The 17,223-nt window shown below is 41.9% G+C and overlaps 1 protein-coding gene across 2 annotated transcripts in view; it reads left to right on the top strand.

Moving 5' to 3' along the window:
* WNT8A (Wnt family member 8A) overlaps positions 1-11,651 on the top strand; it is a 34,809-nt gene extending 23,158 nt beyond the window's left edge. For both annotated transcript variants that reach the window (XM_073582925.1, XM_073582924.1), the window contains exon 6: positions 11,091-11,651. In XM_073582925.1, coding sequence (XP_073439026.1) covers positions 11,091-11,651 — 561 coding nt within the window. The remainder of the gene's footprint in view (positions 1-11,090) is intronic.
* The last annotated feature ends 5,572 nt before the right edge of the window (positions 11,652-17,223 follow it).

Below are 17,223 nucleotides of genomic sequence, written 5' to 3'. Positions count from 1 at the left end.
TGCACTGTTTATTTTATGGGGAACTTTAGTGGCACTTTTTCAGGCAGATTTTGTGTGGAATCCATTAGAAAAAAAGCTATGGTCACAAAGCCATATGGAGTACTTTTTGTCATGGTTCATTTATATAGAAAACAAATGGATTTTGGTCAATTTCTGCCTAAAAAGTTCAGCATGTAGTAGTTTCTGTATCACCTCCATTAAGTGAGCAATAAATAGTAGAACTTGGAATAGTGCCATGTGCTAATATCTGTAGAATAGCTAAAACGTGACAAAAAGTGCACAATAGGGCAATAAACGTTGTACATAGTATGGTATTACTCATCTGGCTGGGTTGTGTAAGGCACAACTCCTATGCATATGCAGATACAGCTGCTGCTGCTCCGTTGCTGGAATAAAACCAGCAGTAAATAAAACAGTAGAAAGGGATATATGGATAATTATGTTGTGCTGGTCAAGTAGTTATCAAATGTAATTTTATACAGTTTTGCTCAAAAGTTTACATACCCCGGCAGAATTTTTGCTTTCTTGGCCTTTTTTTCAGAGAACATGAATGATAAAACCAAAACTTTTTCTCCACTCATGGTTAGTGGTTGGGTGAAGCCATTTCTTGTCAAACTAGTGTGTTTTCTCTTTTTAAATCATAATGACAACCCTAAACATCCAAATGACACTGAGCAAAAGTTAACGTACCCCATTTCTTAGGCTGGTTTCACATTTGCGTGAAAACAACGATGCGCCCTGCGTCGTTAAGCCCCGCCCCGAGCCGGCTCCCTGCCCGCTCCATCCGGGATCACCGCCTACTTTCGCATTTGCACGCATGCAATCGGCGCACCCTATCTTTAGCATAGGGTGCGCAGATCATGCGCTGCCAGTGTGAAAGTAGCGTGCTGCGCACTTTTGACGGTGCGCCGTGCGCGCCGAAATGCAGCATGTTGCATTTCGGCGCGCACGGCGCACCGTCAAAAGTGCGCAGCACGCTACTTTCACACTGGCAGCGCATGATCTGCGCACCCTGTGCTAAAGATAGGGTGCGCCGATCGCATGCGTGCAAATGCGAAAGTAGGCGGTGATCCCGGATGGGGTGGGCAGGGAGCCGGCTCGGGGCGGGGCTTAACGACGCAGGGCGCAGCGTTGTTTTCACGCAAATGTGAAACCAGCCTTAATATAGTGTATTGCTCCCTCTAACATCAATGACAGTTTGAAGTCTTTTGTGGTAGTTGTGAATGAGGTTCTTTTTTTTCTCAGAAGGTAAAGCTGCCCGCTCTTCTTGGTATGCAATATACTATAGGAACAAAAAAAAAGCGCAATAGGGTCTTATCCGGGTTAATATTAAAAGAATAAAAGAAATTCACTCACCTATTTGTAGGAGAGATCATGCACATGAGATTCGTATTCAACTGCTGTACGTCCAAAGGTCAACCAAGTGACCGCTGATACATCAATTCTTATGGAACTAATTTGTGGACTTCCATGAGCTGCTCGACAAAATACAGAATCCCAATTATGGTGAAAGATTAATCATTTATTCCCAACGCGTTTCGAAGTAAGGACTACTTCTTCCTCAGGGGATGACAAACATCCTCTGAGGAAGAAGTAGTCCTTACTTCGAAACGCGTTGGGAATAAATGATTAATCTTTCACCATAATTGTGATTCTGTATTTTGTCGAGCAGGGCATGGAAGTCCACAAATTAGTTCCATAAGAATTGACACTCTTCTTGGTAAACAGTTTCCAGTTCCTGTAATTTCCTGGGCTGTCTAGCATGAACTGCATTCTTGAGATCTCCCCAGAGTGGCTCAATGATATTGAGGTCAGGAGACTATCATGGCCACTCCAGAACCTTCACTTTGGTCTGATGTAGCCAATGACAGGTCAACTTGGCCTTATGTTTTGGATCGTTGTGATGTTGTAACGTACAAGTGCATCCCATGCGCAGCTTCCAGGCTGATGATTGCAAATTTGCCTCCACTATTTGCTGATAACCTGCTGCATTAATCTTTCCTTCAACTTTGACCAAGTTTCCTGTGCCTTTGAGCTCACACATTCCCAAAACATCAGTGATCCACCTCTGTGCTTTACAGTAGGAATGGTGTTCCTTCCATCATAGGCCTTGTTGACTTCTGTCCAAATGTAGCATTTATGTTTGTGGCCAAAAAGGTCAATTTTGGTCTCATCATTCCAAATTACCTTGTTCTAGAAGTTTTGAGGCTTGTTTCTGTGCTGTTTTGAGTATTGTAGGCGAGATACTTTGTGGAATTTGCGCAGTAATGGCTTTCTTCTGGTGACTCGACTATGCAGCCCATTTTTCTTCAAGTGCCTCCTTATTGTGCATCTTGAAACAGCCATACCGCTAGTTTGCAGAGAGTCCAGTATTTCAGGTGGTGTTATTTGTGGGTTTTTCTTTGCATCCCGAACAATTTTTCTGACAGTTATGGATGAAATTTTTGCTGGTCTGCCTGACTGTGGTTTTCATTTTACAGAGCCCCTGATTTTCCATTTGTAAATCACAGTTTGAATGCTGCTGACTGGCATTATCAATTCCTTTGATATATTTTTGTATCCCTTTTCTGTTTTATACAGTTCAACTAAATTTTCCCATAGATCCGTTGACAATTCTTTACTTTCTCCATGATTCACAATCCAGAAATGTCAGTGGCTGGATGAAAGATGCAAGAGTCTGTCTGGAACCCAGAAACTCACTCAGCTTTTATGTACACACAAACAGGTCACAGGTGAGGATGATACCTTTAGTAGACATTCAAACACATTTTTGTCAACTTCTGTGCATGTTATCAGGCCAAAATCACAAGGGTATGTAAACTTTTGATCAGGGTCATTGGGATGCTTTGGGTTGTCATTATAATTTAAAAAGAGAAAACACAGTATGTTGACAATAAATGGCTTCACCCAAGCACTAGAGTGGAGAAAAAGTTTTGGTGTTACCATTCATATTCTCTGAAAAAAGGCCAAGAAAGTAACAATTCTGCTGGGGTATGTAAACTTTTGAGCACAACTGTACATTAATATGCGAACACTTGCACTTTTATGCAAAAATCTTTTAAAGACAAACACAATTTTTATCCCAATTCTAATATTTATTTGTAATTATCCCCATTTTTATACACGTACTTTTTAGACTAATACAAATAAAATTGTACCCCTTACCTGCCCGCTTCTTCCCTTCCCTCTGTCCCTTTTCGCAGTGAGCACTTTTTAATTTTTAAATGTAAATTAGCAGCCAATTATATACAGTTGTGGCCAAAAGTATTGACACCCCTGCAATTCTGTCAGATAATACTCAGTTTCTTCCTGAAAATGATTGCAAACACAAATTCTTTGGTATTATCTTCATTTAATTTGTCTTTAATGAAAAAACACAAAATAGAAAGAAGCAAAAAGCAAAACATTGATCATTTCACACAAAACTCCAAAAATGGGCCAGACAAAAGTATTGGCACCCTCAGCCTAATACTTGGTTGCACAACCTTTAGCCAAAATAACTGCGACCAACCGCTTCCCGTAACCATCAATGAGTTTCTTACAAAGCTCTGCTGGAATTTTCGACCATTCTTCTTTGGCAAACCGCTCCAGGTCCCTGATATTTGAAGGGTGCCTTCTCCAAACTGCCATTTTTAGATATCTCCACAGGTGTTCTATGGGATTCAGGTCTGGACTCATTGCTGGCCTCCTTAGAAGTCTCCAGTGCCTTCTCTCAAACCATTTTCTAGTGGGTTTGAAGTGTGTTTTGGGTCATTGTCCTGCTGGAAGACCCATGACCTCTGAGGGAGACCCAGCTTTCTCACACTGGGCCCTACATTATGCTGCAAAGTTTGTTGGTAGTCTTCAGACTTCATAATGCCATGCACACGGTCAAGCAGTCCAGTGCCAGAGGCAGCAAAGCAACCCCAAAACATCAGGGAACCTCCGCCATGTTTGACTGTAGGGACCGTGTTTTTTTTCTTTGAATGCCTCTTTTTTTCTCCTGTAAACTCTATGTTGATGCCTTTGCCCAAAAAGCTCTACTTTTGTCTCATCTGACCATAGAACATTCTTCCAAAACATTTTAGGCTTTTTCAGGTAAGTTTTGGCAAACTCCAGCCTGGCTTTTTTATGTCTCGGGGTAAGAAGTGGGGTCTTCCTGGGTCTCCTACCATACAGTCCCTTTTCATTCAGACGCCGACGGATAGTACGGGTTGACACTGTTGTACCCTCGGACTGCAGGGCAGCTTGAACTTGTTTGGATGTTAGTCGAGGTTCTTTATCCAACATCCGCACAATCTTGCGTTGAAATCTCTTGTCAATTTTTCTTTTCCGTCCACATCTAGGGAGGTTAGCCACAGTGCCATGGGCTTTAAACTTCTTGATGATACTGCACACGGTAGACACAGGAACATTCAGGTCTTTGGAGATGGACTTGTAGCCTTGAGATTGCTCATGCTTCCTCACAATTTGGTTTCTCAAGTCCTCAGACAGTTCTTTGGTCTTCTTTCTTTTCTCCATGCTCAATGTGGTACACACAAGGACACAGGACAGAGGTTGAGTCAACTTTAATCCATGTCAACTGGCTGCAAGTGTGATTTAGTTATTGCCAACACCTGTTAGGTGCCACAGGTAAGTTACAGGTGCTGTTAATTACACAAATTAGAGAAGCATCACATGATTTTTCGAACAGTGCCGATACTTTTGTCCACCCTCTTTTTTATGTTTGGTGTGAAATTATATCCAATTTGGCTTTAGGACAATTCTTTTTGTGTTTTTTCATTTAAGGCAAATTAAATGAAGATAATAATAACAAAGAATTTGTGTTTGCAATCATTTTCAGGAAGAAACTGAGTATTATCTGACAGAATTGCAGGGGTGTCAATACTTTTGGCCACAACTGTATATACACATCTAACATGACCTAAACAACCACAATAGTTGTTGGCAGTTGTTTATAATTACTTATTGTAAAATTGACATTTTACAGTTCTGTATTTTGTGCATTTATTGGCAAATTTTACACAGTTATCTGCATATTTGTTTTTGAACACTCCTCCCTCTTTAATTTTCATATCTATCAGTTAGGCTAGTTTCACACTAGCGTATGGAGGAGCTGCAGAGGGATGTGGACTTCCTCTGTGAAGCTCCACCCACTGCCACACCTCCATTCAGCTCCGCCTACGTTGGCAAGCGGCTGGCGTACCCTATCTTTAGAATTGGGTATGCAGGACATGCCTATGTATGCAGATGCCTCCATGTGCATCGTTTTGACGGTGCGGCGGCTGCAACAAAATGCAACACGTTGCGTTCGGCGCAAGTCACCGCGCCGTCAAAACAACGCAGGCGGAGGCATCCGCATACATCGGCATGGCCTGCATACCCAATGCTAAAGATAGGGTACGCAGGCCACATGCCGATGTAGGCGGAGCTGAACGGAGGAGGTGCTGCAGTGGGCGGAGCTTCACGGAGGAAGTCCGCAGCTCTGCCATATGCTAGTGTGAAACTAGCCTTACTCCTGATTATATCTGTTTTTCCTTCTAATTAGCTATTTACAATATGCAATTTTAATAACTAATATCCTTTTAGATATTTATTCTATAAAAGTTTTTGTTTCTAATCTTCTAAGATCTTTTCTGTAATTAAGCATATAGAGTCACATATCTTTTTGCTTTCTGATTCAAATCAATACACCAATTAGTAACTCTTATTCTGCAATGAATTTAATCTTTATTTATCCGAAGTAGATTGTTTTTTCTCTGTTTTACACACATTTGAACCTCAAAACTTCAGCTTCATTCATTTCCATTTCAGAAGGGCATCCACTTACACCATTCTTCCAACAGTTATGGAACTCATTTCCGTAATTGAACTGTATGCTCCATATGAATCTGCTTCTTTTTTTCATATTCTCTTAATTTCAGCAGTTTATTCTATATCTAGCACTTATAGCTCATGAGTTTGGAGGTTGTGTGCGCTCTTTCCACCTAGACCTCGTTGCGTTCCTTTCTGTAGCTCCAATCCCGCTTTCACATTTTCTGTATTATAATGATACTTTTTCTAATTTCTAGTCATCTAATAATTGTTCATCCTCAATTGTATTTTTTTACATTTTTCTCCCATTTTGAGTCACTTTAACGCATGGGATTGCGCTTATGCACACTGTTCTCACATAGATACACTGCATTTATTATCTTAGGCCGGGTTCACATTAGCGTTTGAGTCCACAGCGTAGTGCTGCGGACACTTTCCTTAAGCTCTGTCTACTTCCGCATGCATCCTGCATACCTATCTTTAACATTGTGTACGCAGGGACATGCGTTGTATGCAGATGCATCCGCATGCGTCGTTTTGAAGTGCCCTCTGAACGCAACATGTTGTATTTTCTTGCGTTTGTCAGGCACGTCAAAACGACGCATGCGGATGCATCTGGAGTGCCCTCAGTCACCAGGGCAATGGGGTACTCGGTAACGGGCCCGTTGATCTCAATGGGGGATGTCACGGCAGCTGTGACCCAGCCCGTGACCCTGGGCTCCATTGAAAAAGGGGGATAAAGTCTATTGATGATTCGTGACGCCACCTGTGGTGTTCGGCAAGGGAGGTGTTAAACCGACGCTGCATGCAGATCCTCTGGGACTGATGGTATGGTGCAGCAAAGATGTTGAAGCTCCCCACAGGTGGAGCTGTAGTCCCAGGGCAGTGTAGTAAATGAAGAGACATGGGATAGGCGCAGACAGTGTAGTGGAAGGTACCGAGATGTAGCCGTGCTGAATGTGTTGGTGCAGGAATAAGTGGAGGACACCAGGGCATGCAGTTCCAAAGCTTTAATCACAGTCTGTTGTGCAAACAGGTGCCCGCTTCCCTGCCGTGTCCTCCGGGTCCAGGACTCAGTCAACCTCCAGGCCCAGTGAAGCACTCCTTTCCAACACTCCGCCAACATGTGCCTTTTCTGAACGTCTCCTCTAATAGCGCCTAAGAATGAAGTGTTCTCAGTACTGAGTTACACTGGAGTGCCTCCTGTCAGATGTTCCTATGAACTCTACTTGTACAGCAGACAGCTGTAGCCTGCTTCGGGGACTCCTTGCTACTAAGTCCCGGCTCACTTCTCTGATGCTGTTGTGCCCCCAAGTCTGGTGTGGGAATAAAGTGGTCACTACTTCTATTCCTCCGGTGTCTGCTGCAGGACCATTAGTATCCATACAACCTCGGGGACTGGGCCCCGGCCTTGCGCTTAGAACTTCTAGGAAGGGTTCTCCTCTAACCCAAGTCCTCTGTTCTCTTTTCTCCTCACGTTCCGAGCTAATCTTCCCTTCTTATGGAGAATTAGGCTTTCAGTCCTTGTCGCTCTCTCACTCTTCCTCTCCTGTGCCAGCAGACCCAGGTCACTGGGATCTGCTGCAGCACTTCCATCCATCCATCCCTCTCTCTGGGGATCCACTCAGCCGCGCTCGCTGGCTGACTGCTCACTCTCCAACTCAGACTACCAAAAGACCCTTAAAACTTCCCGCTCTTTTAATATATACTAACTCCACCCGCCTCCCAGCATGTTTCGTGTTCCAAGCAGGGAGCCACCAATGGGTGCTTTGCTATACTCCAAGCAGGGAGCCGCAGAAGGTGCTTTGCTACACTACTTTGTGGTGTTGGGGTGCAGGTGTTGGAATGTGGTTAGGAGTCTCCACCTTACCTGGAAGGTGGGGCACCACACCTCAGGAGGAGGTGCAGTACCTCTGTGGCAACTGAAGCTTCAGGGGCGCCACACATCCGCAAACAACGCATGTCCCTGCGTTCACAATGTTAAAGATAAGTACGCAGGACACATGCGGAAGTAGGTGGCGCTTAAGGAAAGAAGTCCATAGCACCACGCTGCGGACTCAAATGCTAATGTGAACCTAGCCTTACATAGTTGATTCTCAGTATCATTTTTTTTCACACCTTCTTCTATTTATAAAAATATTTTTCTTTTATTTTATTTTTTTCTTTTCTTTTTTTTTTTTTAGGCTCCGGTTTTTGGATTATTTTAACCATAGCATCTCTCTCTGTGCCCTCATTGTGTTTTTTTCTTAATGGAGTTTGTTCAATTCTGAAACGTGTAGACAATAATAATCTTTATTTTTATATAGCGCTAACATATTCCGCAGCGATTTACAGTTTGCACACATTGTCATCTTTGCCCCTGATGGGGCTTGCAATCTAAATTCCCTATCAATATGTCTTTGGAATATGGGAGGAAACTCACGCAAACACGGGGAGAACATACAAACTCTTTGAAAATGTTGTCCTTGGTGAGTTTTGACCCCAAGACCCCAGTGCTGCAAAGCTGCAGTGCTAATCACTGAGCCACCGTGTTGCCCCTGGATTAACCCCTTCATGACCGAAGCTTTTTTCATTTTTGCTTTTTGCTCCCCTTCTTCCCAGAGCCTTGACTTTTTATTTTTCAATTAATATGGCCATGTGAGGGCTTGTTTTTTGCGGGACGAGTCATATTTTTTTTTTTGTTTATATAATTTTTATTAAATTTTCATAATAATATTACAGGGAAGGAAGGAAGGGTAAACGTAGGAAAAAAATAAAAAGTAGAGAACTCTACAGTGTTACATCACACATAAAATAAATTAAAATTAGATAAGACAAATAGTGAGTTAGGACAAATGATGACGACTTTGTTACCTTTCTGCAATACTTTTAAGGCAAACAGACAATCAGAGAACGAGTCATATTTTTGAAGTGCGGAGAAATTGCAAAAAAACTGCAATCCCACACTTGTTTTTTAGTTTTTTTCACCATGTTCACTAACTGCTAGAACTGACCATCCATTATGATTCTCCAGGTCATTACGAGTTCACAAACACCAAACATGTCTAGGGTCTTTTTTATCTATGTGGTGAAAAAAAATTCCAAACTTCATTAAAAAAAAATTGCACCATTTTCCGATACCCGTAGCGTCTCCATATTTCGAGATCTCGTATTGGGTGTGGGCTCATTTTTTGCGTGCCGAGCTGACGTTTTTAATGATACCATATTGGTGCAGATGCGACCTTTTGATCGCCCATTATTGCATTTTAATGCAATGTCGTGGTGACCAAAAAAACGTACCGTAATTCTGGCGTTTTTACTTTTTTCTCATTATGCCATTTAGCGATCAGATTAATCCTTTTTTTATTGATAGATCAGGTGATTCTGAATGTGGTGATACCAAATATGTGTATGTTTGATTTTTTTATAGATTTATTTTGAATGGGGTGAAAGGGGGGTGATTTGAACTTTTATATATTTTATTTTTTTAAAAACTTTTTTTTTAACTTTTGGCATACTTCAATAGTCTCCATGGGAGACTAGAAACTGCTATAACCCAATTGGCTCTGCTACATACAGGCAATGATCAGATCACCTGTAAGTAGAAGAATTACTGACTTGCTATGAGCGCCGATCACCGGGCGACGCTCATAGCAATCCAGCAGTGACAACCATAGAGGTCTCCATGAGACCTCTGGTTGTCATGCCAACCTATCGGTGACCCGTGATCTCGTGACAGGGGTCAGCGATTGGCGAATTTCCAGCCCAATGGCCGAAAGTGCGCATTAAATGTTTAACGGGTAAATAGTCGCGGGTGGATCGCAGTTCAACCCGCGGCTGTTCCGGGCACATGTCAGCTGTTCAAAACAACTGGCATGTCCCGGGAGAGATGTGGGCTCACCGCCAGAGCCCACAAAAAAGGGAGGGAGTCCGACATCTGCGTAAATGTACGCCCGATATCGGAAAGGGGTTAATAAAACTGCTCTTTGTTCAACACCATCATCTCCATTGGACATCTTCTTGACCAGCAGCACCTCAGATTTCTCTGTGTATTCCTTTCTACTATTGCAAGTCCTAATTTTTATTACAGTTGGAGTGGAATCCCACTTGAGCACCCATCTTGACAAAAGGAGTGACGCGCAGCCCTGTCATCTCCATTCAATGAGTGTTTGTGGCAATTCATACGGGAGCAGAAAAGTTTAGCCAAGGATTCACTAGCAAAATCAGGACCAGATTTTTCTGATGTACATTTTCTACATGTGAACGTGACCTTAGTATGTTTACAGAATCCTGAAAATCAGAAATTATTTTTAGAGACATTGTAGAGCCATAGCTAAATTGTCTTTCATGCAGAGCAAAGATCAATTTTACTATTTTAGAGCTTTACGTATAAAATGTGGCTAAGATGGAGTGAATTCTCTCTACACCCATCACCCTGCACACCTATGCTTTAAAACAGGACTTTCTTTCGCTTTCTTTTTGTGACAGCAGACTTGTGTATCCTTCACAGGGGTTACATAGGACTTTTTTAAATTTTCCCTTGGGGGCTAAGCAGTTATCAGCAGGCAGTTGTTAATGACATGCTTGTGCTTCCCTGGGACAATCTCTGCCAGCTCAGTGGTATCGGACAGCTCCTAATGGCAATTCTTCGGCTTCCTGTGACATCACGTCAACAGAGCTGATCCTCTTCTTCGGGTTGACTCAGTTGGTGGGATATAACTGTCGATGTCATGTAGATTGACAGCCCGATCCCTGCTGCTTTAGACTAAGCTGGCTGTCAATCCATATTACATTGGCACTGATACTGTTGACAGAGTAGCGCGCAAGAGATGTTGCTTCATTGATGAAGTGACTGCTCTGAAATGGAAACAACATCATAGGGTAAAAGGTAGTTAGTAATAATTACCTGTAGAAAAGTGCTTAGCCCCAAAGGAAAAATGTAAAAAGTCCCTGCTAATCCCTCTAAATGGGGCTGAAACACAGTTTATAGAGAAGACTTGGCTGAGAGAGTAAAATCCCTCATATCGCCATCAACAAAAAAGTGTTGCTAATTCTGGAAAAAGAAAAAAATAAATAAATTCTCATCCAACCCCTTTATTATGATATCATCCTCATTTCTATGGTATGTTAGCAAGCGGTAACATTTAATGTTAGGTGTCCCAATTCACACCATTTATAGAGACATGTATATATAGAATATACAATGCAAGCAAATATTACAATTCTACTGGGATATGGTTACATAGACTTACAAAAGTATTTTTTTCACAATCTATGGCATTTCTAATTAAATAATTTAGATCTATTTATGTCAACAGGCAGTAAAAGCAACTATGAAGAGAACATGCAAGTGCCATGGAGTGTCAGGAAGCTGCAGCGTGCAGACATGTTGGTTACAACTGGCAGAGTTTCGGGATATTGGCAACCATTTAAAGGTCAAACATGACCAGTCCTTAAAACTCGAGTGGGACAAAAGAAAGATTAGGTCAGGTAACAGCGCAGATAATAGAGGGGCCATTGCAGATGCTTTTGGATCAGTGGCCAAAACTGAGCTCATTTTTTTGGAGGACTCTCCTGATTATTGCTTAAAGAATGCCAGTCTGGGTCTCCAAGGTACAGAAGGAAGAGAATGCCTCCAGAGCGGAAAGAATTTGACCCAATGGGAAAGGAGAAGTTGCAGGAGGCTTTGTATGGAATGTGGTCTCAAAGTAGAAGAGAAGAAGATTGAGATTATTAGCAGCTGTAACTGCAAGTTCCATTGGTGCTGCACAGTGAAATGCGAACAGTGCAAACAAGTCATCATCAAGCATTATTGCTCCAAGCGAGAAAGAAATTCTGACATGTCCATAAAAAGGAAAAACAGAGGCCAACAGAGATAACAAAACCAAAATGTGGTCAATAAAGATACACAGTCAGGTCCTCCAGCAGATTTTAAAAAAACATCAACACTGGAGAACATACCGGTACCTACGGTAATTCATTAAGATGATCTTTATTAATTCATGATAGCAAAACATAGTTAAAGGGTTGTCCTCCCTCCAAAAAAACAAGTTGTCCCCTATCCATGAAATAGGGAGTAATTTGTTGACTGCTTGAGGTTCGACAGCTGCGAACCCTGCAATCCCAGAATCAGGACTTTAGAAACCCAAGAAGCCCCATCCTGAATGGAACAGAGAAGCGTATGCAAAGCAGACCCGAAGAGGTCAGACCCATAGCAAAGCAAGTTATGGGATAGGGATGGAGATATTTTTTTTCACAATAACCCTTTAAAACGCATAACATTAAAATATTAGATGTGTGACTCCAGTAGATCAGTCATAAAAAAAAAATAGAAAACAAGTAGTAACCAGAACACGGGGGAGAGACAAAAAATGCCCCATTGGATGTTTAGTACTTGCTTCCTTAGGAGGCCCTTTTCATGGCCACACCAAATAAACATTAATGTCTCAGGTGTTTTTGAGCTATATCTGTGTTTTATATTTTTAATTTATCGTTCCCATAAAATTAAAATCTGTATATTAAGTAGTGTGTGCTTTACATATCTGTTGTAAGTATTGTTTTATATAAACATATGCACTTTCAATTTTATCCAAAGTCAAGAATAAGACCATTGGTATGTCTTTATCATATTTATCCTATCTATAATTGTGTTCTGCAATGTGAAGTTTCCACAGAGGACTTCTCGACTGGTACAAGTATGTCTTGCAAAGAGTGTTTATATGTCTGTTTGTATATCTGTGGAATTAATAGTTATGTGACAAGTCAACCATGGTGGCTAAGTAGTTAGCACTGCAGCCTTGCAGCACTGGGGTCTGAGGTTCAAATCTCTCCAAGGACAACATCTACAAGGCGCTTGTATGTTCTCTCTGTGTTTATGTGAGATTTTTCTGGGTGCTCTGGTTTCCTCCCACACTCCAAATGTATACTGATATTGAATTTGCATTGTGAGCCCCAATGGGGACAGTGTTGATGATGTGGAATAAATGGCATAATATAAATGATTAAAATAATAATAATAATCTCTGGTGTTTGAGTAAAAGAAGAATAAAATGTGTGTATGAATTCTCTAGGTTAAATAAGGCTAGGATTTCATTTTGAAACATTACCTGCACCTATAACCATTTAGAAACAGAAGCTTATTTCTCTACATTGTCACAATGTAGTTCCTTTTTAAAAATACAACATTTTCTAAATAAGAACTGAAAGGGAACATGTCATGCGAAAAAAACGCTTTTGCCTACTGATATGGGGTTTACCTGCAGGTTAAAGCATTTTAAACCTGCCTAGCACCTGCACTGAGAGCTCCACTGCTGGGATGAAATTAAATTTATTTCTTCCATCAGTGTTCAGCTTTCAGTCATTGGGGTGGGCTGACGCATCGTCAGTCACCGTTCAGTGCATTGAGAGTGGCAGCTGTAATGGCGCTCTCAGCACTAACTGAAAGCCGGCTCTAAGGCCACGTGCACACAATGAGTATTTGCTGAGTTTAATAGCCTGGTACTTGTAAACCAAAATCAGGAATGGGTTAAAATTGCAGAAGTGGTGATGTGTTTCTATTATAATTTTCCTCGGATTGTTCCACTCCTGATTTTGGCTTACAAATACTAAAGCAAATAACTCATCAAACACTCAACGTGTGCACTATTATGGCCTAATATTGAGCCAAGTCGGCTGTCAGTCAGTGCCAGGGGTGTGGTTACAGCCACCTCTCACTTTGCACTTAGAGGTAACTGAAGCCACACTGGCTGCAACAGTACGACTGAAAGCTCGAGGCTGCTGGGAGGAATAAAGATAATTTCCTCCTGGCAGAGGGGCTCTTAATCCCCCGTCACACATAGTGATGCACCAGCAATCCCGACAATGATATGACCTTGTCAGGATCGCTGGTGTGTCGCTACATGATTGCTGGTGAGCTGCCAAACAGGCAGATCTCACCAGCGATCAGGATCAGCGATGACGCGGGTAGCAAGCGCGCGCGTTGCTTAGTTACCCGCTGTGTACCTTGGATATCAGCGTGCTGGCGCTGGGAGCTGGTATCCAAGGTAAACAGCGGGTTTCTAAGCACCACGCGGCACCACGTACCAATCCAAGGTACACAGCGGGTAATTAAGCGACGCACGCGCTTAGTTACCCACGGTTTACCTTAGATACCAGCTCCAGCTCTCTGATCGATGGTCTCCCGCTGCCACACGCAGCGATTCATGCTGGCCAGCGGGAGACCAAAGATCAAAAAAATGTCCAGGGCATTCGAGCACGTTCAGCGATACCCGGCGGGGGGTCCGGTCACTGATACATGTCACACACAGCGAGATCGCTAGTGAGATCGCTGTTGCGTCGCAAAACTTGTGACTCAGCAGCGATCTCGCTAGCGATCTCGCTGTGTGTGACGGAGGCTTAAGTGTGGTCGCTGGGCAGCTTCAGGATGCTATTAACCTATAGGTAAACCCAATATCTGCAGGTTAATCATGTTTTTTTTCTTACATAAGAGGTTTCCTTTAAATTTATGTCTATTCCCAACTCAATTAGATGTATTATTTCCACATTTGCATGCAGAAATGTAATACTATGTGGACATAAAAAATTTCAAAAGGCCACCACAGCAAAAACAGGGGCCAACCACCAAAATCAATCATGATGATCGTTCAAAAACATGGAATAGGACCCCTTGGAGAGCAGGAGGTGCAAAACGGCCGTTGTCCATCAAGTGTCCAGTTCATTCTCTCGATATTCTGTGTTAACTACAACAATAAAGGACTTTTAAAGGGACGGTGAGTGCCACCTCTTCTCTTTGTTTTTGAAATGTTATTCATGGAATGTTTTTCTGGTGATCAACTGGGATCCCATTTTATTGGTGGCAGCAGAACTGTTGTATGAGGCAACATTGTAATTAGAGGTACGTGATTTTTGGTGCTGGGTTTTTCTTCTTCACCAATCATGGTAATTATTTTGAGAAAGATCATAATGACCAGCCCCGTGTACTGATCATTTTTATAAACTTAGCTTTTTTAGACTGTACTGTGTAAACCTAGCATAAAATGTTACTAAAGTTGGAATGAAACTGTCGAACTTTGCATTATATAATTAGTCTACATTAGGGCGGCACGGTGGCTCAGTGGTTGAGGTCCTGGGTTCGAATCCCAACAAACACACAACATCTGCAAGGGGTTTGTATGTTCTCCCCGTGTTTGCGTGGGTTTCCTCCGGGTACTCCGGTTTCCTCCCACATTCTGAAGACATACTGATAGGGAATTTAGAATGTGAGCCCCATCGGGGACAGTGATGATAATATGTGCAAACTGTAAAGCGCTGCAGAATATGTTAGCGCTATATAAAAATAAAGATTATTATTAGTCATAGATGGATTTCTCATATCTGTAATTATATCAAAAGTAATTACTATCATTATTATTTTTATCCAATAGGTATATAATGGACAAGTATAGAAAAGAATGCTTTAGCCAGAGTTTATTGTTCATTTACAGTGTGCTCTGGGCATGGAAAGGTTATATCATAGGTCTCAACAGCTCTGCGGGGTGGACTTAACAATTACAGGAGACCCCATAAAGTTTGTCCCTTTGATATGCAAAATGTCATTTGCCTGTAGTGACATTCATTATTCTAACAATCAGCTTCTACCCTTTGAACCTGTGTATATACTGTACCCTTGTAAAAAGACTGTGAATGTTTGGTGGTCTAATCTCCTGCTGTTACTTATCCTAAATCTGGTGTCAAGTGTGGAGAGACGCTTCCTCTAGCAATAGTGTCTAGGAAATGAACATTCCAGTAAGTTCATGAAAAATATCCTCTCCTGTTATCCTAAGTAATGCAGTAACCATACACTGTATATACATATTACATGCAGAAAATATGCAGAAATTCAAATATGGAAACCAGTGGTTTTATGGAAACACCAAAAACTATTTGTTTTTCCATGCAAATAGCGCCTTGTTAGCTAGCACATGATAATTTGATGAATACAAGGGATCCCAAAACTGGTTAACACTACTTAAAACATTTCAATTCTCTTCTGAGGGGAAACAAAAGGTAGAAAAAGACATGCCATTCTGAAGCTTTGTTATCTGGAGTCATCCCTATCTTTAAATTAGGCAAGAATAGGACTTCGTCCACAAAAAAATAAAGTAGGTAACAAATAGTCATTGGGTTATTTGGCATCTAAAGTAAATGCAGATTATAGAAATACTGTTAAAGGCATTATGTAAATTAATTCAGCAAATTACAATTATTTGCATAGTTCTGTATCAGTTATTCTATTATCAGGTTGTCCAACCTATTACATGCTGTACATATAATTGTATAACGTTCATTTTTTTTATTACTTTTTTTTTTTTAGAGTAGAATAGAAAATAAAAAATCAACCTGTACACTGGATACCCAATAAATGTATGTAAATTGGTGGTCCCTACCAATCACAAAAGTGAGGTTCCTTCACCCCTTTTGCATGAAGTAGTGGTCATGCATGCACATTGTCTATAGAGCCACATAGACTTTCCATACCTTATAACACCTGCCCCCTCCCCCCCCCCGTCACAAAAAAAGCACTGTAAACCACAATTCAAAAACAAAACTTTATTGGAGAGTAACCAGTTACAAACAACTCTCTTCTTTTATAACACCCATTGTTGGAGGGGTAAGGTCGCTGCTCTCCATGTTAACCATCGGAAAACTGTGGGGATATGCTACCGGACTCCCGGCACATGTTACCCAGTCTTGCTCTTCCGCCACCGCTGCGACTTTCATCCAGTATTGAAACAAAACAACCCAACTATAACCCTAAAATAACAAACGAAAGGGAGGGCGGGCTGCTCTCGATCCCAGAGGTCAAAGAGGCCGGGATACATCAACCACCCCAATTTATACCCCATGAGAGGGGAAGCCCCGGAACTGGAAGAGACCCTTCTCCAGTCAATGAAACGTATTCCCATGAAGGTAAGGGGAAAAGAAGCATTATTAACCCTTCCTATGCGCCCCGGGGGAAAAAAGAGAAGGCAGAACTAACACCCTCATCAAAATTTCTGGCCAGTCAGGGACCCTCCGCAGATAAAGCCGGGCTCCCTCAGACTGTCCATACCTTATAACACCTGCCCCCTTTTTCCCCCCATCGCAAAGAAAGCACTGTAAAGCACAATTCAAAAACACAACTTTATTGGAGAGTAACCAATTACAAACAACTCTCTTCTTTTATAACACCCATTGTTGGAGGGGTAAGGTCGCAGCTCTCCATGTTAACCATCAGAAAATTGTGGGGATATGCCTCCGGACTCCCGGCACATGTTACCCAGTCTTGCTCTTCCACCACGGAGTAGCGACAACTTCATTGAGCTATGACCCCCCACCCAAAGAAAAAATCACCTCCTCAATACCATCCTGCAATCCTGAAAGGAAAATGTCCAACCCAATGTCTGTTAGATGCACCCCATCCGGATGCAAAAG

This window comes from Dendrobates tinctorius, unplaced genomic scaffold (assembly GCF_039654945.1).
Source record: "Dendrobates tinctorius isolate UK_male_01 unplaced genomic scaffold, ASM3965494v1 ptg000074l, whole genome shotgun sequence".
Lineage (NCBI taxonomy): Eukaryota > Metazoa > Chordata > Amphibia > Anura > Dendrobatidae > Dendrobates > Dendrobates tinctorius.
The sequence above is the reverse complement of the archived record's forward strand: the minus strand, read 5'-3'. Positions and strand labels throughout refer to the sequence as shown.